This window comes from Furipterus horrens, unplaced genomic scaffold (genome assembly GCF_987537825.1).
Source record: "Furipterus horrens unplaced genomic scaffold, mFurHor1.1.pri manual_scaffold_7, whole genome shotgun sequence".
NCBI lineage: Eukaryota > Metazoa > Chordata > Mammalia > Chiroptera > Furipteridae > Furipterus > Furipterus horrens.
Window position 1 is genome coordinate 44,051,155 of NW_028327177.1, and position 26,971 is coordinate 44,078,125.

Consider the following 26,971-nt stretch of genomic DNA (forward strand, 5'->3'; position numbering starts at 1 on the left):
GCTTTAACCTCTGAATTTCCCCTAACCCATTTCTCTTTGTATGATGTCATCTCTCAACCTCCACCTTCAACATCCAATCTTCAGCCCTTCCAGTGTTTTAACACAGACATGTATTCATTACTTTTATATTAAAAAATAAATGAAAGAGAGATGTATTTGAACTATGCACTCTCCTGAAATGTAAAGTCCCTCACATTACCTTCACCTTTAATTTTTTTCACTCACTACAACATCCTTTCCTAAACCTTGTTAATTCCAGCTTTCACCAGTAACATCCTCTTCACCTTCACTATATTGCCTTAGATAAGGCCTTTTTTAACCTCCTACCTGGACCATTGTAATAACCATCTAACTACACTGCAGCTTTCTAATCTGTCCTACATATGATTGCACCAGGGAAGGATGAGAAAAGAAGACAGAATGAACGGATTACATTTAATATCTAGTATGCCTCTGCTGCTGTACTACAATATGAATAAATATGTCCGTGTGTGTATCAAGCATATACATACATCTAATTTAATCCTAACTCTAACTCTGCACTCTTTCCTTTAGAAACATCAATCTTTTCTACTGTCTACAGAACAAATTTCAAACTCTACCTTAATCTATCACAACCTAGTATCTACCTAGGCCTAGCATGTGTAATGGATTTATCTTTCCAGCCTTATTGGAAAATAACTGTCTAGCACAGGGTCTATACAACAATGAAACTGAATGATTATACTGAGGAAGGTACAAAGTGTGGCACTTAGTAGATGTGCAATAAGTGACAACTACCTTTCCATGTTTCTTTTTACATTTTGATTACTTACCATTTCTAAGCTTTTTCTATACCTTAATCAAAGCCTGTATCACATTCTGTCAGCACTAGTAGGCTAAAAGCCCCTTGAGGGCTGGGACATATCTATTTCACTTTTTAAATCCTTCACAGTTGTACATAAACCTGTGCTTTACATTTGTTAAAACTTTTACTATTGTAGCCTTCTGCATTTCAAAGTACATCACCAATTTAAGAGATAAATATACTGGATTTGATTTGGATCCTGTGTATAACACTGGTAGAAAAAGTTGTTTCAGGTCTCCAGGCCTTGTTTGCTTCTTTGTATAATGGCAATCATACTATCTACCTTATTCATAAGGCTATTGTGAGGAATACAAGAGTTAGCATGAGGAGAGTATAAGAGATACTATATTATCTGCTTCTCTTTTGTTCCCCAATGCCTAAAGGCAGGCTGACACTATCCTATGCTAAGGCCAGACAGAGTATTCTCGTCGTCGGCAGCCGTCCGTCTCGACGATGGTGTAGCTTCTTAAGAGTCTATCTGCACCACCGAGAATGGCTGTGCAGTCCGACTCGGGAGTGACACGGTATCTGTTTCCTCCCGTGTTGAATCGACGTCTTGCGATGACGCTGGAGTGTCCTCTCCAGTGAAGCTGAAGCTACAGAGCCTGGGCAGGGTGATATGGAGGGTCTGCTGTTGCCCATGCAGCAGACCCCCCCTCTCTTTGCAGCTGAAGGGTCCAAGGGAAAGACGGAGTCGATACAGCTTGGGTTCAGGTGCGCCGCAGGAGTTGCCGGTGTTGACTACAACGTCAAACCGCCTTAGGGACTCCGGCTCCGGATTTTCTGTCAGGGTTTACTCCCTTAGCCTTTCCCCTGAAGAGGTATGCCGCAAGGCAGCGGAGGTTTTTTGGAGTCAGAGTTTTCCTTCTCTGATGTGCCCTGACTGGAAGATCGAACCAGTGACACTTAGCTCGCAGGCCGACGCTCAATCCACTGAGCCAAACCAGCCAGGTCCACAGAGTATTCTATACATACTGTAATAAGCACATATCACATTATACTTTTATTATCAGTTTATACATCCACCTTCCTCCCTCAGGAGCAGTAACAGTCACCTTTTTGTACAGTAGTCCCCCTTACTTGGGGGGATACATTCCAAGACCCCACTGGATGCCTAAAACTGTAGATAGTACTGAAACAGGAGACCTCTTGCTGAAATCCTCCTGTAGGCTCAAAGCTTTCTGGTGCAATGTAACGCTGTCAGTTGGAACACTTTTCTGTTTGTGTCTTCTACCCATAAATTTAATGCCTTTTCCATCTTAACTATGTACTTAAGAACTGTACTTCTAACTGACACAGCTTTGAGGTGTGAGAGTAAAACTACCACGACTGTTTCCTTCTTCACAATTTCATAGACAGAAGATTTGCTCTTTCCATAGATCATAGCAACCTCAGCATACAATTTTTCTTTCCTTATTAAGTTGAGAACTTTCACCTTTCCACTTAAAGGAAGCAATGTATGGCTTCTTTTTGGCATATCCAAATTGCCAGCATCACTGCTCCTGCACTTTGGGGCCATTAGTAAATCAGGTGTCTTGAACACAAGCACTGTGATACTGCCACAGTGGATCTGATAACCCAGACTGACTACTAGGGTGACTAACTGGTGGCGGGCATCTACAGTGAGGAGACGCTGGACAAAGGGATGATTCATGTCTGGGCAGGACAGAGTGGGATGGCATGAGATGTCATCACACTACTCAGACTGGCACACAATTTAAAACTTCAGTTGTTTACTTCTGGAATTTTCCATTTAATATTTTTGGACCCTCAGTGATATTCTCTGCCATCCAGTGGGCCTCAGCCATGCCCCTCCAAAGAGGTCTGGATGCCAGATTTGTTCCTTTCTTCCATGCTCTGCCTCAGCTTTATATGTAATGGCTATGACCGCTATCTGCTGTTACTGTATTCTTTAATGTTCTCTTTACCTCTTAGCCAATTTTCCATTACTCTAATTCCACATTATAGTTAGTGATTCTTTACATTAGGCTTTCCCTGTTCAAATTCCTGTGTGGTTCTGTCTCGTAGTTGGACTCCGACTGATACAACTAGTATGATTAATACACCTTTTATTAAGATAAGCCAAATTTCATTTGCTGAAGTTGAGAGTTTTTGAATATAAGTTGAGTTTAGATTTTTAGTAAAGACCTAGCTAGATGCAATTTTCCAATTTTTTAAAATTAGAAAATAAAATGGAGCATCTGATAATTTTTTCTTTTAAAAAAAAAAGTTGAAGTACTTTTCTTTTTCTTTTAAAAAATATTTATTTTCAGAGAGGGGGAAGGAAGGGAGAAAGAGAGGAAGAGAGACATCAATGTGAGAGAGAAACATCAATCAGTTGCCTCTGTATGCCCCAAACCAGGGACCTGGCCTGCAACCCAGGCATGTGCCCTGACCAGAAATTGAAAGAGCTACCTTTCAGTTCACAGGCTGGTGCTCAATCCACTGAGCCACACCAGACAGGGCTCATCTGCTAATTTTCATAGGAAATAAATGATAGACTATTAAAGTTAACAACAAGTCAGATAGCAAGATGTGGTGTAAAAAAAAAAAAAAAACAGAATCATTTTCTTTTCTCTCCCAACTCCTGAGAACTTCCCCCACTAGTTTTTTGTAATGGTGAAGAATGACTGGAATGTTTGTGAAGAATTAGAGTGAAGAAAACTGAAGTTAAACTACCTTTCAAAACCTTATGTCACACGTTTTTGGAATCACAGAGGTCCTTTGTATAGTGATTTTTAAACAGTAGGCTACAACCAGTTAGGCCATGAAATCAATTTAGGAGATCACAACTAGCATTAAAAAATGACTAAACAGTCCTGACTGGTGTGGCTCAGTGGATGGAGCACCAGCCTGAGAACCAAATGGTCGCCAGTTCAATTCCCAATCAGGGCACATGCCTGAGTTGCAGGCCAGGTCCCCAGTTTGGGAGCGTGCAAGAGACAACCACGCACATTGATGTTTCTCTCCCTTTCTTTTTCCCTCCCTTCCCCTCTAACAACAACAAAAAAATAGCCCTGGCTGGTATGGCTCAGTGGATTGAGGGCTGGCCTTGGAACCAAAGGGTCGCCGGTTCAATTCCCAGGGCACATGCCTGGGTTGCGGGCCAGGTCCCTGGTTGGGGGCATGTGAAAGGCAACCACACATTGATGTTTCTCTCTCTCACTTTCTCCCTCCCTTCCCATTTCTCTAAAAATAAATAAAACCTTTAAAAATAAAAATAAATAAGTAAAATCTATTTTTAAAAAAAATGATTAAACAAAATAGCAAATATTAGGCTGTATGTATTACACAAGGTTAGAACAGTCCTGTTTGGACACTTTTGTTTTAGAGCTATATATACACTTACTATCTGAATACTGGGTTGCAATGTAATATGTACCTGTTACCGTGGCTTGTAAAAAACGAACTTGGAAATTACCATCAGTATTTAATCGAACCACACATCCAATGAAGAACTCATCTACAATAATTTTACTAGTATTCATGGCAAACTAAATGAGCTAAAGGTTCTAGAATACATACTTGTATTCTCTTTTAATTAACATTTACAAGGACAGGAATCAAGGGGGAAACATGATTGAATCATCTGTTGGCAATTTAACATAATCAAATAAATACAACTTGGGTATCATGAGTCATCCACCAGGTGGCAATTCTATTACATAAAACATCTTTGTAAAAAGATTTTTCCATTAGGTAAAATTAGGATGACCCTATACCCTGGTTTGCCAGGGGCAGGCTCAGATACTCCTGTTGTTCTGATAAAAGTATGGATCAGCTTGGAAGATATAAATTACATGGTTTCTCTAAAACACTGACTCTCAAAGTGTGGTCATCAGACCAGCAGCATAAGCATTATCTGGAAACTTGTTAGAATGCAAATGATCAGTCCCAGACTTACTGAATTAGAAACTTTGGGGTGGAGCCCTGAAATCTGTGTTTTAGCAAGCTTTCCAGGGGACTGTGACCAGCACTAAAGTTTGAGAACCACTGCCCTAGATACAACTGACTAAAATGCTAGTTTCAGTGTCCAATCCTATTTAGTTTAGTTTTCTAGCTACAAATAATCTGAAGCCACTACATGCTTAGTATAACAGATAACTAAAAATACTGAATATATGTTTCACCACAGCACAGATTAAGTATAAAACATAATTATTTTGGTTTCCATGATTATCTTTGGCAATTACCCAGTTTAAATAGCTGGACTACATACTATCTGCCAAATACTCAAAGGACCCACTTCAATATGGATATTTCTTTTTTATGGCATCTACAGAGTCCTATAATCATGTTTATGCTAATATACTCGTCTTATTTAAAATATCTGCATGGCTTTTGACAATATGAAGGTGAAAATACGTTCCCTCTTCATACACAATCTTATCTGACCATAATAGTAAGTCTATGAAATCAATAAAGTGGAAATGATAACTTTATTTTAAAGATGAAGAAACCAAGGCTTAAGTGATACGTCTCAAGATAACAAGACATATTACTTAAAAAAAAGAGGGAGAATTGGCCCTGGATGGTGTGGCTCAGTGGCCTTAGTGCTGGCCTGTGAACCAAAAGGTCGCTTGTTTGAGTCCCGGTCAGGGCACATGTCTAGGTTGTGGGCCAGGTTCCCCATTGGGGGTATGTGAGAGGCAACCGATTTTTCTCTCTCACATTGCTGTTTCTCTCCCTCCTTTTTCCCCTCCCTTCCCCTCTCTCTAAAACGTAAATAAATATCTTAAAAAAAAAAAGAGGTAGAATTGAAACTGAAAATGGGGTTTTTTAATTCTAAATCATATTTTCCTTTAAACCACCCAACCTCCTGAATTTTCTTCTCAGATACATATTACTATTCGTAACCAATACCTCTCATAACTAAAAATAATGTATTCTCACTTAGTATTAGTAGCAATACTAAGGAGGAGGAGGAAACATTCATAAACTAAATGACTCTGACAGGACAGAAATTTAATGACAAAAGAAGGTTTAAAAATAAATATTATTTCCTTGACACTGACTTTATCCAAAACAATAATGTTCAAATGAATATATCAGGTATATTAATACTTTAATCTAACCATTTTCCTAATTCTTTCATAAGCAAAGATCCCAAATAAAAAGTGCCCACCTCAGAAATACAGCTGAATGAAGTAGCATGAAAAGGATACGTATTTTTTCAGAATGCTATGGAAGGAAGGTATGAATGTAAACATACATTATAATCACTGTACAAAAAATTTATTGTACATGATGCATAGGTAGTATGTTATGATACAAATGGGTATTTAAAGTTAAAGGCTGTAAGCAAAAAGAATTATTTCATGCAGTTGCCAGTATAAGCTAGTAAGAGACCAAGAAGTACATGTTAACAGTAATTAAATCAAAACTGTTAAATTCCCAAACACAGGCTAGGCATCAGTCAAAGCAATTAATGTTGAGAGTAGTATGTTCAGGTATATGAAATTATACCAAACTCAAAATTAAATATTCTAATATTTTTTATTAATTTTATTGATTATATTACAGTTGTTCTGATTTTTTCTTCTTTTGCCCTCCTCCATCCAGCACCCTCCACTCCCTCAGGAAATCCTCCCACCATTGTTCATGTCCGTGGGTCATATGTATAAATTCTTTGGCTATTCCATTTCCTATGCTGTATTTTATTTATATCCCCATGGCTATTCTGTAACTACCTATCTGTACTTCTTAATCTCCCCACCTCTTCACCCACTGCCTACCCGCCCCCCCAATCTGGCAACCATCAAAATGCTCTGCATATCCATGATTCTGTCTCTGTTCTTGTTGGTGTAGTTCGTTTTTTAGATTTAGTTGTTGACAGATTTGTATTTTTTTTTGCCATTTTATTAATAGTTTTGATCTTTTTCTTAAATAAGTCCCTTTAACCCTTTGAATGCCATGAATAATTGGAAATTTGGATCAACATGAGAAAAAGTTACAAAAAAACCCATAAAATACAAATTATTCCATTGTTATTTACATTTATAGTAATCAAAAAAAGTCCCAGCAATGTTGGCACTCAAAGGGTTAACATTTCATATAATAATGGTTTGGTGATGATAATCTCCTTTAGTTTTTTCTTGTCGGGAAAGCTCTCTATCTGTTCTTTGATTCTAAATGATAGCTTTGCTGGGTAGAGCAATCTTGGCTGTAGATCTCTGCTTTTCATGACTTTGAATATTTCTTGCCAATTCCTTCTAGCCTGAGAAGTTTCTTTTGAGAAATCACCTAACAGCCTTATGGGAACTTCTTTTCTCTTGCTGCTTTTAAGATTCTCTCTGTATTTTTAACCTTTGGCATTTTGATTATGATGTGTCTTGGAATGGGGCATCTTTGCATTCATTTTGTTTGGGACTCTGTGCTTCCTGGACTTGCATGTCTATTTCCTTCACCAAATTAGGGACATTTTCTTTCATTATTTTTTCAAGTAGATTTCCAATTTTTTGCTCCTTCTATTCTCCTTCTGCCACCCTTTAATGCAGATGTTGGACCCCTTGAAGTTGTCCCAGAGGCTGCTTATACTATCCTCATTTTTTTGGATTTGTTTTCTTCTTGTTGTTCTGACTGGTTGTTTTTGCTTCCAATCACTGACTTGATTCTCAGCTTCATCCTCTCTACTTTTGTTTCCCTGTAAATTGTTCTTTATTTCAATTAGTGAATCCTTCATTTCTGAATGGATTTTTTTATGCTGCTGAGCTCCTCACTAAGCTTCTTGAGTGTCCGTATAACCAGTGTTTTGAACTCTGCAACTGATAGGTTGCTTATCTCCATTTTGTTTAGTTCATTTTCTTTCATTTGGACCATATTCCTTTGTCTCCTTTTTTTGGCAGCCTCCCTGTGTTTGTTTATATGTATTAGGTAGAGCTGCTTCATCTTGGTAATGTTGCCTAATGTAGTAGGTATCCTATAGGGTCCAAGCTAGGTACTTGAGGTGTACCCTTTGTGTGAGCTGAGTATACCCTCCTCTGGTAGTTGAAGCTTTGTTGCTGTTGGCAGATCAATGGGAGGGATATACCCAGGCCAGTCAGCTGCAGGATTGGCTGTGACCACTGACCACCAACCTCTGCCCTCTGTGGAGGATTAGCTATGCAGGGGCAAGGTGGTGGTACTCCAAAGTGGTCTGTAACTGTCCACTGGGTGTGCTGGCCCTAGGGTTTCCTGGGTGGTGCAGGCCAAGGTCAGCCCCCACCTCTGTATTGCCAGAAGTCACCCTGCCTGAGCTATAAAGCAAACTGAGATGGCTGCTACTTTCGCTGGGCTAGGAGATTCTCAGGTGAAGCCAAGTTCTGAAACTAGGCTGGCAGCTGCTAGTGCCGGGCCTGGGGCTCACTGAGGCCAGCTGTTGCTTGTTTAAGAGGATTTAGGAAGTTGTGAAGCATGAGCCAAGACCAACCATTCATAAGGAAAAGCAGACTGGGGAGGCCAGTAAGTTGGATGGGGCGGAGTCTCTGGGGATCTCCAAGACATCTCGAACTGTGCTGGCCAGGTTGATGGGAGTCTCAGATATGGCACCAGCTTGCTGGCTCTGTGGGGGAGGGTTTAGAAAAGAAACAATGGCCTCCTCTCACCCTTCAATTTCTCCTTATATGCCACTGATGCCTTTCAAGCTGCTACCCCAGTGCTGGAGCTCAGAGGGAATGAGTCTGAGTAAGTGAGTCTGTGTGTAGGTTCTTTAAGAGGAACTGCTTGGGATTCCAGCAGTTTCTTCCATTGACTCAATCTCCACTGTTTTTTGCAGTCAGAATTTGTGGGGATTTATCTTCCTGGCACTAGATCCCTGGGCTTGGGGACCTGGTTGTGGGGCTGGGACTCCTCGCTCCCAAGATATCCCTCCCCAACTTTTTCCTACCAAATGTGGGTGTGGGACCAGCCAGTTCTGCATCTCCGTCCCTCCTACTAGTCTGGATGGATATAGTTTCTTTAATTCTGTAGTTGTCAGACTTCCATTCAACTTGATTTCTGACGATTCTGAGTGATGGTTGTTTTATATTTTAGTTGTAATTTTGATGTGGTTGTGTGAAGAGGCAAGCCATGTCTGCCTATGCTACCATCTTGACAGGAAGTTTCTTCTAATACTTTTTTTAGTGGAAGGTAATTTGGCAGTATTTTATCAAAATCTAAAATGTAAATCCTAGCTGAACAACAAATTTTACTTGTTACACAAACTCACGAGAATCCTTACCACAGCACTGTGTATAATATTCATCAGCATCTGTGGTGGGCAGTTGTTTCTGGTGATCTAGCATCAGAGAACTCTTCTCTGAACTCCCTGGCAGCTAGAACACAGATATGTGATCTAGACCACAGACATGTAACTAGGCTGAGCCGATCAGATACTCATGTGCAGAATAGACTCTTGAAAGAAAGCTCCAGTATCAGGGACTATAAAACAGAGACTGCATGGTGGCTACACTGGAGATGAGGAAGCACTGCCATGTACCCAGCATCTTCTTCAGAAGGCTATAGTGACAGCAGGAATTTGGCTGTGGCTTGCCTTCCTCTGTTCTGCCACTTTCAAGTTTGATTATACTGTTTTCCTATCGATTCTATGGAGCACCCAATCTTTCCAATAAAGTTTTCTTCTGCTTAAGTTAACCACAGTAGACTCCAGCTGTTTGGAACCACAGACCTGGAACTAACAGAATCAGGAACTGATTAAACTATGGTTCAGCTGAGAAGGTGCTTAAAAACAATTATAGTACCGGTAGATTTACATATGATGATATCTGAAGACACCGAAGAGTCACCCTTAAGTGAAATAAAAGGCATAGAACAGTACTAATTGTATAATCCTATTGGTTGAATTGAGACACACAAACATATAAATGTTAAGCGCACAGAAAATTTCTAGAAGGATACCAAACCACTGTTTACCATATTCATGTAATGTAGCAGAGAATTTAATTTTCTTTTTTACCAGGAGCACTTAACACTTTCACATATGCATATATAAGGGAACGGTTTTAGGATCAAACACTATGTAACCAATACTTTTACTGGCCTCATCCAACAATCTCCATAGCGATGTGGCATTTAAATAACTAGCAAAACTTCTGGTGTGACCAAAAATAGTTACACTAAATGTTGGTGTGCTAAGAAAATTACAAGGAAGTCTGCAAATAAGGTAATGAGTTGTGAAATAAAAGCCTTTGGTTTCCTTTTAAACTCCTACAAGTCACTCAAAGATACTAATCAGCAGAATTTTGTAACAAGACTTACTCATAACTAAGGCTGAAAATTCACATTCACACTGAAATCCAACATGATTTTTCCATTTCTCAGGTAAGTTCTCCAAGAAAAGAAACAGTAAGAAAGTATGGAGAAAAAATGCCAAGGGAAAAAAAAAAAGTTAAATGGTGGAAAGGGCTCATTAATTAATGTCAGAAAGTTAAGGGAAGAAATTTATCCCATTTAGAGATGGGGAATAAAGCTTCTTTGAAACTATCCAGAGGATAAAAAACTGGCTTTCTATGCCACACAATGCCCTTACAGTATGGTCCCAAGATTCCTTTAGCCTTAAGCCCCCACAAAATCCTAACAAAAAAAACCTATATTACCACATGCTGTATAACATTGCTGGTATAAGTTCATCCAACCTTCTTGGTGAAATGAGATTGTGAGGAGCTCGGCTCAATTCTGTTTTCCACAGAAAACAAATATAAAAAGTAGAAGCAAAAGCACAAACTGATTCTACAGAATTAAGATGGGGAATTATTCAACAGGTGCTCCAATAAATGTTTACCAAAATCTGAATCTATTCTGAGCCATTCACTCCAGTTACAATGAAGCCTCTCCACACTCCTTTACTACTTTGTACATATCTCTATTACATTATCTTGTAATTAGTGTAGCAAACTGCTCTCCCCTTTAGGATAGAATAGTTATCCCCATTTTTCTAACTCCAGCACAAGGGCTGCCCACATAGCATCTTAAACTTCTTTAAAAAGAAAAAAAAATGCCCTGGTAGGGTAGCCCAGTTGGTTAGAAGGTCATCCTGATATGCCAAGGTTTCGGGTTTGATCTCCAGTCAAAGCACATACAAGAATCAACCAGTGAATGCATAAATAAGTAGAATAACAGTTTGATTCTCACTCCCTCTATTTCTCTCTCTCTCCCCGCCTCCCTTCCTCTCAAAATCAATTTTAAAACAACCTTTTCTTTTACTGAATCCAAAGAGAATTTTAGGATCAAAAAACTGCCACTTTGCAGACTAAAATGTAATCTTGTTTCCTTCAATTCATATAATTACAGTTTGAATGAGGTCAGCATAGTGAATAGCCTTTTTTAATAGGCAAGACCTCTTCCTGCACCCCCTGCCCCCAGTAACTTAATTTTAGGATGCTCAACAGATAAGAAAAAAATTTTCTAAGATATTACTATTAATAAAGCACTTTGCAGCTTAGAAGGCACATGCACAGTGTTTATTTCAAACTCACAAAAATCCTCTTGAGGTAGATAAATCAAGCATTACTACTGCTTTTTTCTAGATGAGAAAACTAAAGTTAAAGCTGTTTGCACTTTACCAAGATAACAAGTAAGCAGGAGGCACCACACTAGTCAAGATATTCTACGACTTACAGCCAAGATGGAGGCCTAGACAGACACACTGCATCTCCCAACTAAGAAAGAATACTGCACAACTACCTCAAAAATAGAGATGACCAGAAGTTTCAGAAAATTGAATTGCATGGAAGTCCAACAAACAAAGATATAAAGAAGAAATATTCATCCAGACAGGTAGAAGGGTCAGAATTGGGGAGGAGAGGACTCAGTGTGGTGTGTTGGTGGCAGCAGTTGCAGGCCGGCAGAAAGCGCAGTCACATGTTTTAAAAAGTAGGGAGGGGCACCTGAGGAGTGGTCCCAGCACCTGACCAGACCGCACATCTCAAGGTTCCAGTGCTGGGGAAAATAAAGCCTCACTGCTTCTTACTATGCAAACCAGTGGGGTGGGGGTGGAGGAAGAAACTGCCGGTCTCTCAGTAGAGTCTGCTTGTTTAAAGGGCCCCCACAGTCCCGGAACATCCACAGACCCACCCACTCTGGAAATGACAGCCAGGGCAACAGCTAGAGAGGAACCAGTTCCATACAGAAGTGGGAGAAGTGCCTGGAAAAGGGGCCAGTACTCAGCAAGCAGCATTGTTCCCTCTCAGACCCCTCCCCCACACACAGCACCACAACATAGTGAAAAACTGGTCGCCCTGTACTGACCAAAATACCTAAGGCTCCGCCCCTTACAATGTAACAGGTGGGACAGCCCTACCTAAGACCCAGAGATAAACACAGGAGCCTATCAAGATGAGGAGACACAGAACTATGGCCCAAAAGAGGGAATGGATCAAGGTTAGAGTGGGAGAACTAAGCGACAAGAGGATAGCCAACCTAACAGACGTAGAGTTCAAAACACTGGTGATAAAGATGTTCACAGGCTTGACAGATATACTTAAGCACAGCAAATACATAAGAGAAGTGAAGGCTATGCTAAATGAAACGAAGGAAAATCCACACAAAACCAATGGTGAAGTGAAGGAAAATGGGGTTCAAATCAATGATTTGGAACTTAAGGAAGAAAACAACAGCCAACCAATACAGAATGAGGAAACAAGAACTGATAAAAATAAGGAGAGGCTTAAAAACCTCTGGGACAACTTTAAAAGTACCAACATCTGAGTCATAGGTGTGCCAGCGGAGAAGAGGAAGAGCAAGAAACTGAAAGCTTATGTGAAAAAATAATGAAGGAAAACTTACCAAATATGGTGAAGGAAACAGACATACAAGTCCAGGAAGCACAGAGTTCCAAACAAGCTAGAACCAAAAAGGACCACACCAAGACACATCATAATTAAAATGCCAAAGGTGAAAGATAGAGAATCTTAAAAGCAGCAAGAGAAAAGCAGAGAGTTACTTACAAAGGGGTGCCTATAAGACTATCAGCTGATTTCTCAGAAGAAACTTTGCAGGCAAGAAGGGACTGGCAAAAGGTATTCAATGTGATGAAAAGCAAGGACCTACAACCAAGAGTACTCTATCCAGCAAAGCTATCATTTAGAATGGAAGGGCGGATAAAGTGCTTCCCAGACAAAGTAAAGCTAAAGGAGTTCGTTATCATCAAACCCTTATTATATGAAATGTTAAAGTGACTTATTTAAGAAGATCAACACTATGAACATTAAAATGACAACATACAACTATCAACAACTGAATCTAAAAAATAAAAACAAAATCCAACTAAGCAAACCAGAATAGGAACAGAATTGTAGGTATGGGGATCATCTGGAGGGTTATCAGCTGGGAGGGGGGAGGGGGATAAATGGGGAAATGGTGCAGGGATTAAGAAGCATAATTGGTTGGTACAAAATAAACAGGGGGAAGTTAAGAATAATATAGGAAAGGGTGAAGCCAAAGAATTTATATGCATGTTCCATCGACATGAACTAACGCGTGTGGGGTGGGATTGCTGGGGGAAGTGGGGTACTGGGCAGAGGGGAGCCAAGGGGGGAAAAATGGGACTACTGTAACAACAAAATCAACAAAATATACTTTTAAAAAAATACTCTAATTATAAAACCTAGGCTCTTACAAAATTTTCAAGAGGGCTAAGCTGAAATAACCAGAAAGAACTTAACCTACAGCATTGGTGAACAACCCTATGGGATGCACCTGCCAAGTCTTATACAAGGGATTTCAATTAATTTGCAAAAACAAGGGTTAGTATCCTTTTTCCATTACTCTTTCTACATGTCCTACAAGAAAGAGGTGACACTATACATGCTTGGGGAACATGACCACCATATTACTGCCTGTGTGGAACATGTGCCTGTCTCGCCCAAAAGCCCATGGCAAATGGGCATACCTGTGACCTCCCCATGTGACTGAACTAAGGTAGCACCTTACAGAAATAAATTCAAATTTATCTACAATTAAATTCCCCTGATAAAAGACGTCTCAGATTGAATTTAAAAAAAAAAAAAAAAGGCAGTGGGCTATATAAAAAACACAGGCCTAAAGAAAAAGGTGATACAGAAAGAATAAAATAACAAAAATGAAAGTTAAATGAGAACTACTCTGGAGAGTGATTTAGATTAGCTGGTAACACTGAAGATGTGTATGCCTTCCACCACAATTCCACTCCAAGGTGTATCTCTAGAACTCTTGCACACGTGTTCAAGGAGGCAGGCACATGTATAATCCACGCAATGCTGTCTTTTACAATACAACAACCCATTCTAAAATTTCCTTAAGTAAAAATAATGGGAAAACTGTAGTATAGTCAAGACAATAGAATATAAATTTAAACCATTCAAGCATTTAATATCAACAAAATTGAGCAAAACATATTAATACAGATAAATCCCTGAAAATGCTAAATGAAAATTTTACAGCAAGCACAATTCCATTAATATGAAATTGAAAAAATACATAAAATACTGTACACTGTTTACAGATACAGTAGTCATTTGTAAACTTTCATAGAAATAATAAATAACAAATTCAGGAGAGTTACCTCCAGGGATAAAGAGAAGTGAAAGGTAAAGGGTGTATAAGGGGCTGCAACTGTATCTGTAAATGTTTGTTTCCTAAACAAAACAAAGAACCCTGATTCCAAGAAAAAAGAATAGAGGATGAAAAAGTACATGCTAGGCAAATATGAAGCAAAAGTTAATATTCAAAAGTAGTTATCAAACATTGAATACCAAAAACTACACTACCAAATATGTAAAAAGTGGAGGGTAATTTAATGACAAAGGAATTACTAACTCTTCAGCAAGATGTAAAGACCTGAGTTCAGCCCTGGCTGGGGAGCTCAGTTGTTTAAAGCGTAGTCTCAATATTGCAGAGTTGTGGGTTCAATCGCAGTCAGGGCACACACAAGAATCAACCAGTGGTCCTGGCTGGTGTGGCTCAGTGGATTGAGTGCTGGCCTGAGAACCAAAGGGTAGCTGGTTCAATTCCCGGTCAGGGCACATGCCTGGGTTGCAGGCTAGGTCCCTGGTTGGGGGCATGCAAGAGGCAACTTACACATTGATGTTTCTCTCCCTCTCTTTCTCTCTCCTTTCCCCTCTCTCTAAAAATATATTAAATATTAAAAAAAAAAAAAAGAATCAACCAATAAAATAGAACAAATTGAGGTTTCTAAGAGCAATTAAAAAAAAAAGGAAAAAAAAGATCTGATTCCATATGTACCTTACATGTAAGTCCTCAAATTTACTGGGGGGGAAATTTTTAATCTGACAGAACTACACAAAAAATAAAAATAAAAATAAAAAATTCCATTATCATAATAGGAAATGCAAACATCTCACCCCAAAACTCAAAAGACTTAATATAGAAGACATGACCCACACAAACAGCAAGTCTAATCTAATGGACATGTATGGAACCATGCATGTATACAAGAATACACTTTTCAAGCATACTTGGAATACGTACAAAAACTGACCAAGTACTCAGCTATAAAATTAGCCTCAAACACTGAAAAATCAATACACATCGTCTATGTTTTCTTACCTAAGTGAAGTAAACTCAGAAATCAGTAATAAAAGAAAAAAAAATGCTTAAAACCAAAAACACATAATTCCTAATTATCTCAAACATTGAAAGAGAAGCTATGAAAGGAAAACAAAGATTTCAGAGTGGCCAATTCACCAAGACTTGTTTACACAGTTTTTGTTGGATTCCTATAAGCACTCTTTAAATTCTTATAAAAACCTCTTTTCATGAGCTAGTTACGAGTAGGGTTCTGTTCCTTGTAATAAAACAGGCCCTTCCTAGAACAAATTCCTAGAGTCTATTTTTTTGTTGGTGGTGCTTATTTTTCTTTTTTCTTTTTTTTTAATAGTAGTCTTTCTAAGTCATTAGTTGACTTGGATAGTGCTACAGATGAAATAAAGCAAGGCTGCAAAAAAGAAAAAAAAAAAGACACCTAAAATAAAATGAATTTTTATAAACAACTTTGAAACTTGTTAAAACAGTGCTGATAAACTAAGGAACTTCCCATAAAACAGCTAGATGCAAACATATATGGTAAATACAAGAAAACACCAACTTAAGCTAGGAAACAATTAAGTCAAGGACAGCAGTCCTCAAAGTATGAGCTAGACCCAAATGAGTGGGCTAAGCAGGAATATATCGTATTTTTCACTCCATAAGACACACTTTTTTTCCCCCAAAGGTCCGTCTTGTGGAGCAATTATTGAGTTACAGACCATGATGTGTATTACCTGATCTGTCAGCGATGGCAACAGCTGTTAGAAAAGGAAGCGGTGGGCCCACGCAAAACCCCTGGGGACGCTTAAATGTCCCACTTTACTGCTGAATCTCAGGGTGTCTGGTCAGTATGAAGATAGCAAAGAAAGTGGTATCAGTGGATTGTGAGCAACTGAGCTTCATAAATTCTGACACTAGCGATGATGAGTTCTTGGGGTTCCCAGAAAACTAGAAGAGTACTTGAACCTTAAAGTCTCTTGTCATTTGTTAATGACAGTGATGATGGTTCTTAATACCACTATTGACTGCTATTTACTTTACATGATTGAAATATTGTTATATTTTATTAAATATTTTAGTACACCACTTGGTCCAGAATACTTTTTTTCTTGTTTTCCTCCTCTGAAACCTAGGTGCGTCTTATAGTGTGAAAAATACGGTATATGTATGTATATGTGTGTGTGAGAGCAACATAGTAGGACACATAGAGGGCAAAAGAAATAATTTTTGCTATGAAGAGCATTACTATACAGGACTGGTCAAGTCTGGGTTAGTTTTTCAAATGCACATAGACAAAATATAGAAACATTCAAAGAAGCAGGATTAAAAGTAAAGATGAAATAGTAACAATGACTTATTCATAACAATGTTATACATATTATCTCATACATTCATTCCATTTCATAGATGAGGACAGTGAGACTGAAGGAGATTCAAGAGGTTGCTCAAGCTCACAAAGCTGCTAAGGAGCAGAGAAAGAAAGGACTTGATCCTTGTTTTATAGAGGATAGTTCTGCCCTATTTTACTTTAGTGGAGGTGGTTGGTTATCTGTCTCAGTAAAGGGAACTGAGGGGCTCTGTACTCCCACAGCCACTCAATATGACAAAACAGTCAGTAAACCAACAGAAGGGGCCTGATATGGAATTTGAGGGAATCAAGAGATCAGTATGATATGGAAGAGAAAGTACAGAACTTTGGAGTCAGAAGTACCTGGGCTCAAATTCCAGCTTGGTCAGTTACTAGCTGTGTGATATAACAATTAGTCCTTCTTTCCTCACAAGTGAAATGTAGCCTTCTTCGTGAATATTACTATTCAGAAAAGGCCATATATGTAGTGTAAATATACCAACTGTATGTTTACATTCTTCACTACATTAAAACCCATTACCAGTTATAATTAAGTACATGCATGCACATACTTTGAAAAAAACCAACAGATAACATAATTAGGATTTCCTGTTTGTACTGCTTAGTCTAAATATAGTGCCCACTTCAAAAAGGTGTATACAATAGTCATTGTCAAGAATTAATGTTGTTTCTGACTTCTACTTACTGCTGCATCTTCTGTTTCTCCCTAGTGAGCCCTGGTAGGCAGAATAATGGCCCCCCAACCCCACCACACAAAGACATACCGGATAAGCATACCCTCAACCACAGAACCTGAGAATGGGTTACCCTTGGAGGCAAAGGGAATTTTGCAGATAGTGATTAAAAATACAGACTCTGAGATATTATCCCAAATTATCCAGGTAAACCGAATCTAATCACAAATCTTTAAAAGCTTAAAACCTTTCCTAGCTTCAGTGAGAGATGGGATGACCCAAGAAGAAAGATTGATACTAGGACTTGATCCCTTGTTTTTGGCTTTGAAGATGGAGAAAGGGAGTCAATGGAACAAGAAATGTGGGTATATGGGTGGACTCTAAAAGGTGGAAATAACCCTCAGATGGCAGCCAGCAAGAAAATGGAGATCTCAGCCCTACGGCTGCAAGAACTATATATTCTACCACCATCATGAATGAGCAAGAACCCTCTACAAAGGAACCCAGTCCTGCTAAAAAACCTTGACATTAGCCCAGTGAGACACATACCAGAACTTCATAACTCTAAGATAACAAAATTGAGTTGTTTGAGCTGCTAAGGGTGTGGTAGCTTATGGTAGCAACACAAAATTAATACAGCATTTCTCTCATTTGCATTAAAAATATTACCCCTGGCTGGTGTGGCTCAGTGGATTGAGCGCCTGCCTTCGAGCCGAAGGGTCGCCGGTTTTATTTCCAGTTTGATGCCTGGGTCGTAGGCCAGGACCCCAGCTGGGGGCATGCAAGAAGCAGCCACACATTGATGTTTCTCTCCCTCTTTCTCCCTCCCTTACCCTCTCTCTAAAAATAAGTAAAAAATCTTAAAAAAAAAAACTGTAAGGCTGTAGGGCGTGCTTTCCCCCTCCCCCCAGTTTCCCTCCCCCCTCTACTTTCCCAGGCCTTTCTTCCCTCTCAGGAAGGCATCTCCTAAATTGCTACCAGGGGAACGATGAAATGGTCAGAGGCAACTCGCCCAGGGCTAAGCCCCTGAACCTGTCTCCAAGGTTCCCATTTCTCTGACTTTCAGTGAGCTAAAAGCAGCCCCGTCTTGGCTCACTTCTGTCACTGTGACTTTACTTCCCAGTGAGGTAACAGGAGGAGCCCTGCAGGCTCACTTTCCTGTAACATTTTGAGAGCTAAAGCATTCTCCTTTTGCTTCTTCTCTCCTAAGCCCTTCCCTGTTTCACTGTCTCCAAGCTTTAATAAACATGCCCTCAAAATTAAAAAACAAAACTAAAAAAATTTTTTATATATGAGTCCTTAATCCTTTTTGAACAGGGGAAATAAGATTGGTCAATGCATGTGGTCTACCCAGCAGAGGCTACCTAGAACACATTCACGGTTTTCTGAAGCATTAACTCTGTGCCAGATATGGTCTCTTGCTTTCAAAAATATCACTGCAGCATGCCTCAACCAATATTTATTTTCTTCCCTTTTCCCTCCGTTTTGAACAGAAACACAGTCAACTGTCAACTACTCCTGAAAATGGGGATCTTTTGAAGAGAACACTGGGAGAAACTTAAAGAGCCACATCATATTATAGCTATTAAAAGTAAAAACTTATAAGAGGTGGGGTAAGAGAAAGGATGAAATAAGTAAATAACTCGCCCCAAATGACATAGCTCAGTTTCATCATCTATAAAATGGTAACTTCATATATCTGTTGAAGGATTAAAAGATAAAAAGCTTTTGATACTATGTATTAACTATAAAAAGTGTACCAACTTATTCGTGAGAATCTACTACACAGACATAGTGTCAAATGCTAATGTGATACAAAATCCTATATAAATTCAGCCTGGATATTCTTAGGTGTGACTTAAAGAAAATCCCAGAAAGTAGAAAATCTGGCAATAAACAAGAATTAATTTTAGAAAAATAGCCAAGCAAATAAGGCCCGTAACTGACCAGTAAAGGGGAATGTCATAGTACTACTAATACGGTGAACAATGCTTTTAAAAAATATAGATGTCACTGCAGATCTACTAAAAAAGCATCTTCAAGGATGATACCCAAGTCATTTGAGTTGACAAACACTGCAGGAATTAAAGGGGGGTGACTAAGCATGTACGACAGCAGAGGGAATCTAGTATCTTTTTGCCAGGTGTCCTTTACTTACAAGTGAAGGATAACAGCTAGAATGTAGAGTATTTAAATTCTTGCAAAAAAAATGAGGCTGACAGAATCAAATGGGAAAGTTTCATGTAAAAAATGCAAAATTAGAAAGGGGGACAAGCAAGGTCAGAATGTGGTTACATCTTTGCAGCAACAGACACAGCCTCAAGACTGAGGATGAGTAGAGAATAACAAAATGGAGCAAGAACAGCTGGACCAGAGTGAGAGGAAAAACAGCTAAGCTGGCAAAATTAGTATTTGCACAAATAAAACAGCAAAATTACTGGCAACTGCAAGAGAAGAAGAGCTGAAAAGATAAAATGGAGAGGGGGGAGCAGTGGGAACAATAAAGGAAAAATTAATTTCATGTTGGAGAGAGGGGCAAAAAGGACAAGAGTACTACTGAAAAAGCAAAGAGGGGTATTATTTGAGATGAGTAGGTAGGTTCACTAGGAAAGTGAGGAAGGGGGAAAAATTAAAATACAGTGTCAAGGTCTCTATGGTTCAATACAAAGTCTCAGGAGCAATATAAATATTAGGGGAAACAAGTAGCAAATAAGCTGGTTAGGAGAGGGAGAAAATGAAAGGGCTGGTCAAAAACCTTTAAAGACTACAAACAACATGCATAAAGCAAAAATTTAAGTATAACAGAAGTATACTACTTAAATTTTAGATGATGTTAAAATGTATGTTTCAGCCCTGGCGAGGTAGCTCAGTTGGTTAGAACACTGTCCCAATATGCCAAGGTTGTGGGTTTAATCCCAGGTCAGGGCACATACAAAAATCAACCAACGAATGCATAAATAGCCAGAACAACAAATCGATGTCTCTCTCCCTGTTCCACTCTCTCTCTAAAATCAATCAATAACATTTTATTTAAAAAGTATTTTTCAGATGTTTTAGCTCTCTTATTTAATAAAACTACTAAACACATTTAAAAACATAAATAATATCGTTTAGAATATGTAAGTGACACGCACATCCATGAAGAAAAGTAAGGGAAGAATTAATAGACTTCAGGCTAGCAGAAGCCTGGCAAAGAAGGAGAGGTATGTGATGAAGATCTGTACTTTAGCATGGGTATTTGATTTAGTACTATCCTTCAAAACTATTAAACGATGAATACGTATTATATATCTAAAATAGTCACATTTCATAACTAATAACACTTCAGTGGAATTTTTCTACCTCTGAATTTCCCAGTTTTTCTTTTTTTAAAAAATATTTAATTATAGCTGACATACACTATTTTATTACTTTTAGGTATGCAACAGTGATTGGACATTTCTATAACTTACCAAGTGATCACCCCAGTAAGTCTAGTACCCATCTGACACCAATGAAGTTATTACAAGGTTATGGACTATATTCCCTATGTTGTACTTTACATCCTCCATGACTCTTTTTATATAGGACAATATGTACATTTTAATCCCTCCCCCTTTTCATCCATCCCTCCAATGCCCCCTCCCATCTGGCAACCATCAATCTGTTCTCTGTTTGTTTTGTTCATTTATATTGTTTTTAGATTCCACATATAAATGAAATCATATAGTATCTGTCTTTCTCTGACTTACTTCACTGAGCATAATACTCTCTAGGTCTATCCATGTAGTTGCCAGTTTGTTTTCCACTGTTTGTTTTCTGAAGATAACCTAACAAACTTCTCAAATCAAAATCTCTGAATGTTAAAAACAATAACAAAAACAAAAACAAACCACCCTAGGTGATTTTCAAGCTTCTTTAAGGAAACTCAACTTTGAGTCTCCCACAGGAAAAGGGCTTCCTTTTGTTATAACTCTAAAGCACTAGAGAATCTTCTAGGATTTTGCTCTTGCCTTCTATCTCATATTTTCAACCTTTCAACCTCAAGTGTCCCCTATCTTAACACACACACACACCAGCCAATCTGATCTTGCAACAAATTCTATACTTCTCATTCTTTCCTTGTCTTTCACACTCCAAGTCTTCAATAAAATGGCTTTACTTCTAACTTCCCAGTATCTCTTTCTCTCTTTTTATAACCACCAGTAGTACATGTGAGAATGACCCACTGAGCTGCATGTACTTCCAACGACCTACCAGACATTTTCACTTGCCCACCTGGGAAATCCCTACTCACCATTCCAATTTTAGTACAGACATCACCTTCCAGGTAAAACCTTGTAACACCTCCCCAACCAAGGACTCATCCACTTAGCTATCAAAAATTTCTGACACTGAAATACCTACCTTTACATTTAGGACAAAGTCGAAAGCTTTCCAGACAAGCAACAAAATAAATAAATAAAAATAAGATTATTTAGAATGTCTGTGGTGACAGTGGTCAAAGGTATTTAATACAAACTTCCAGTTATAAGAAAAGTAAGTCCTGAGGATGTAAAGTACAGCATGACGAGTACAGTTAACAATACTATATTGTATAGCTAAAAGATGCTGAGAGTAAATTTTTAAAAGTTCTCATCACAAGAAAAAAATATTTTTAAAATATGTGTGGCAATAAATGTTAACTAAATTTACTATGGCATTCATTTTGCAATATATACATATATCAAATCATTATGTTGTACATTGGAAACTAATAGTGTTATATGTCAATTATATCTCGATTAACAAAATACATTCAGATGATACAATGATGTATAACCAGGCTGGTTTTGTTTATTTTCTTACATAGCACTTTGTCCTCTAAAGAACAAAGAGTGGAGGGGACCAGTAAAATACAATAAGGAGCAGTAGATTTTGTTATCTTAAAAGAATGGATAGATAGGAGTTGGTCAGGTGAAAAAGTTCTGACCTAACCGTTCTTTCTTTCTTTCTTCTTTTTTTGGCCAGGTTGAACAGCAAGAAGGGGAATTTCAGATAGAACACAACTGGGTTTGTGCTTCTGTGTGCCTGGCTGAGTGGCAGGGAAGGAGAGGGGAGATTAGTGATGAAGTTAAAATTACAATGGCAGGCAGATGCCAGGAGCAACAATTATAGATCTATTACAGTTTTTCTATAGATAGATAGATAGTTGATAATTATCTGCCCATGATATTAGACCAAGCTTGTTAAAAACCAATTTCCACTTTATATCTAGATATAAATGACACATTTTCCTAAATGATTTTTCAGGAATAAGACACTAGCAATAAAAAATTTTAAAGCTCTATTTTAACTGCCTTCTGTCAAACAGTAAGAAAACAAATATTTCAACAGTAACATCATGATAATGTGAAATGTTTTTAAAAACTCTTCTATGAAAAAGGGAATTCTGAAAAGGAAAATCAACATGGTACATTCACATTTGTCCTCATTTTATCTCACTACTCAAGAGTAAGGAAGGCTAATGACTATTTTTTAGGCTAGGGAAATTGAGAAACAGGAAAAGCACTGATTTCCTTCATTCTAAGATGTATATTTTTCACACTCTGATGTTTTTAAAACCCCTGGCTGGTTTAGCTCAGTGGATTGAGCGTCGGCCTGCGAGCTAAGTGTCGCTGGTTCGATCTTCCAGTCAGGGTACATCAGAGAAGGAAAACTCTGACTCCAAAAAACCTCCGCTGCCTTGCGGCATACCTCTTCTGGGGAAAGGCTAAGGGAGTAAACCCCGACAGAAAATCCGGAGCCGGAGTCCCTAAGGCGGTTTGACGTTGTAGTCAACACCGGCAACTCCTGCGGCGCACCTGAAGCCAAGCTGTATCGACTCCGTCTTTCCCTTGGACCCTTCAGCTGCGAAGAGAGGGGGGGTCTGCTGCATGGGCAACAGCAGACCCTCCATATCACCCTGCCCAGGCTCTGTAGCTTCAGCTCCACTGGAGAAGACACTCCAGCGTCATCGCAAGATGTCAATTCAACACGGGAGGAGACAGATGCCGTGTCACTCCCGAGTCGGACTGCACAGCCATTCTCGGCGGTGCAGATAGACACTTAAGAAGCTACACCATCGTCTCTCGAGACGGACGGCTGCCGACGACGACGACGACGACGATGATGTTTTTAAAAATCAAAATATATCTCACATTACTGATTTAATATCATCTTGGGTATACTTCGAATTATGGAAACATGCTAAAGAATTTCAGCCAAAGCCAATAGTAAGAAAAGTGGTAGAATGGGGCTAAAAATTTTTTTGCTGTCAAGTTATTAATAGGAACACAGTAGCCTGTATGGCTATTCTTTCAGAAATTTAATTAAATGTATAGGACCTATCTTCTACTAGGCTCTTCCTGAAATACAAAGCCACACAAAACACTTTTTCTGCCCTCAAAAAGTATATAAATCAAAAAGATGCCTACACAAAGTAACATTCTGAGATTAATATTAGAAAGATGATTCACTTCTCAGCTTTTTGGCTAAGATCATATATTAAACTGAAAGAACGGATACCTACACTTGAGGATAATATATGAAATGGACTTCTGAAGCAGGGCGATGGGATAGGAGCTTGCTCCATCCACTCTGCACATCAACCTGCTGTTGTAGTACTTCCAGGAACGGTTTGCGCCATTGAGGGGAAAAAATATCAGAAAAATGATACAAAGTGAGATATATCCAGATAAGAGGTAGTCACTTCCAGCCAGTATACCAGGAAGAGCCTGACACATCATGAGAGCTTAATATATGTTGACTCTGAAAGCATTATGGAAGACCCAGGTCAGGCTTTGAAGTACTAACAGAATTTCCACAGAGGAGACACTCCCCACAGAGGGAGCAGCAGAGGCCAGAAAAAAAGCCACTGGGCCTCACTGGCAGAAGCAAGATAGGGAATAATGAAAAATAAATGGGGCTAAAATATGGAGTTCCTTCAAGGTCAAACAAAACTATGTGAGAAAAGGAATAGCCTCCAAACAGCCATGTTTCAGGAAGATTAATCTGACAGTAAACTATGTAGGCTGAACTGGTGCGGGGAGGAAGTACTGCAGTATAGAGTCAAGTATTCAGTGGCTGACCTAGTGGTAACAAAAGCAATGGCATGAAAGGAGAGTGTTCCTTCTGGTCTGCCTGGGGATTGTTTTTGAATGAAAGCAAAATACAAGAAAACAGTACCAACATGCTAACATTTGTAGCTGCACTACTCCTAACTCAATGACTCACCCATAGTACATGCTCAATAAATAAGCTCAAAGAAGGCAACTTGCAAAGGCTGATTTGAACCCTCACCTCTGCTAAATGTCCGCGATCACTCTTCTCTCTTACTTTTCAAAACCTTTCCTATTACAGTTATGGTGAAGTCCATCTCCAGTCTTGGCTTTACAGCCTAAATCAACATTTGCCAAGCAGGCTTTAGAATCCCACTTTCTTTTCTTTCAAACTATGCCAGTCTTTTTTAAAGTATATAAATTTGCTAGTAAACATTTGCAAAGCACTGCTTTCCCTGGGATTTTCTGTAGAAAATCATCTAGTTTTCCATACAGACATAAATCAAAAAACCTAGCTAAAAAATTTTATTTACGGCACAAAGTTTTTCTCTCAGGCAGCAATCAACACGCATCTAGCATCACTGATTGAATCCGCTTTATCACTAGTGCAACCACAAGCTGCAGCTTACATTTACAAAGTTGTATAAAGGGTCCAAAGTTGTGCAGGAGTCATCAGTGAATTCAGACTCTGGCATATTAGTAGTTATAACACCTAAAGAAACCTAAGTATTATTATTAGGTACCAAATAATACTAAAATTACAGGTATTCAATATTTTATGAGTTTGTTTACTTATTTGCGAAATACCCTCGGATGTTCTTCTAGGTAAGAATAACTGAATTTCCTTCTGCTTCAAACAGACATCATGTCACCTGAAAAGTTAGGGTTGTGCCCTGGATTTGACTTATGGAAAAAAATCAGCGTCCTCAACACCCAGACAACACGCACACACCCAGAGCCCTTGCATTACTATCAAAAAATCCAGTTTACACACGGCAAGTCTACAGGAACTAGCTCATGTTTTATTGACTTTGAAAGGAATTCCTCAGCCATCAAGTAATGGGATGTAATTTATTCTGACTTGGGAATTGAAGGTGCTAGAAAAAAACAACTTTTTTTAAGGGCCTCCTTTCTCGTCTCCTTAGCTGGATGTCCTACACCAGGGAGCGCTTCGCCTAGATCTAGGCAGAAGGTAGGACTGTTCAGGAAACCCAAGACCCTCCTCACATCCATCACATCCATTCTGCTCTCCTCTGCCTCTTTTCTCGGGGGCGGCGAAAAGGCCCCAAAATGAGAAGCCCTGGCGACGGATTGCAATCATCTATGCCGGGACCTGAAGGCCCTAGGTTGAGCGGCCCCTCCTGTCATACACGTTCCAGATCGACCACTGAGAACTGCTGCCACGGCCCCAGCTGCCGGGCTGCTCGGGCTGGGGCCGCAGACCGGGCCGGGCCAGGCCGCGGCCCTCGCAGTGCCCACGTCACCAAGCTCCAGCACTGCGGAAATGGAGCGGCCCAGCCCGGAGGGAGGCGCGTGGCGGCGTCGCCGGTGCGGCGCCGCGACCAGCCCCAATTTGCCCCTTAGCCAGGGCCTGTGGCATCCGACACCCGCCCGGCCGCGTCCAGGGGCCTCACTCACCGGTGTCGCCGATAATTATGTACTTGAAGAGATAGGCGTACGCCATGGCCGCGGCCGCTCAGTGCCAAGGCACACGGCTCCTCCTCCTGCTACTGCTCCTCCTCCTCCTCCGCTCCCCTCAACCCGGCGCCGCTTGGCCTCCAAATGCCAGGCCCCGCCCGTCTCCACCGCCTCCCGTCGCAGTCAGCAGCCTGGAGCGAGGAGCTGACAAGCCGGACAAACTGACACCGGCGTAGGTGAAGCAGACAAGCGCCAGACCGAACCCAGCTGAACAATAACAGCACCCTCTGCACCTCCGCCCCGCCTCCACGCCGACCCGGAAGGGCTTCGGCCGCTGGCACCGCCAGGGTAAAGGGGAGGAGCCCCCACTCCGGCTGCGCCGCACCCTTCGGCTGGCCCCACCCAATGCTGAGCTGGCCACGCCCGGTCCACCCAGAGCTGGGCGAGGCTGGGCGGTGGTGGTTTCTGCACGTTTGTATGAGTGACCTCGGCGGCCAGAAGCTGGCGGTGAGGAGGGGAGAGAGAGTTCGGTTCGGTCGCTGCAAAGCGCGCGGGTGCCGCGTCTGTCTGTCTTGCGGAAGGGGCGTAGGGCACGTGGTGGGAAGGTGGCGTTCGGCATAAGGCCCGGTCCTCGACTCGGGAAAAGGTGTTGGAATACAGGAGCCTCCTCTAGGTGGGTTCTTGCGCGATGGTGTTTTTGAATTTGGGGACTAGGGCAGACAGTGAACATGCAAGTATTTATATATTCAAAACCATAAGTAAGGGAATAGGAAGTAAATAATGTCATGTCCCTACAGTGGGATACTATGCGGCTTTCAAATAAAAAATATAAAATTAGCCTGAGTTACATTAAGTGAAAACAAAGCACAAGATTCAGTGAATAAAT

The 26,971-nt window shown here is 39.9% G+C and overlaps 1 protein-coding gene and 1 pseudogene across 1 annotated transcript in view; one reads left to right on the forward strand and one right to left on the reverse strand.

The window, feature by feature from the left end:
• The window catches only part of RAB2A (RAB2A, member RAS oncogene family), a 97,323-nt gene extending 70,915 nt beyond the window's left edge, over nucleotides 1–26,408 (reverse strand). Inside the window, 1 exon segment of the mRNA XM_090283656.1 lies at nucleotides 26,086–26,408. Within this exon segment, the coding sequence (XP_090139782.1) occupies nucleotides 26,086–26,131 (46 nt within the window). The 5' untranslated portion in view covers nucleotides 26,132–26,408.
• Nucleotides 23,861–24,035, forward strand: LOC150004367 (U2 spliceosomal RNA; annotated as a pseudogene).
• Nucleotides 26,409–26,971: the final 563 nt, after the last annotated feature.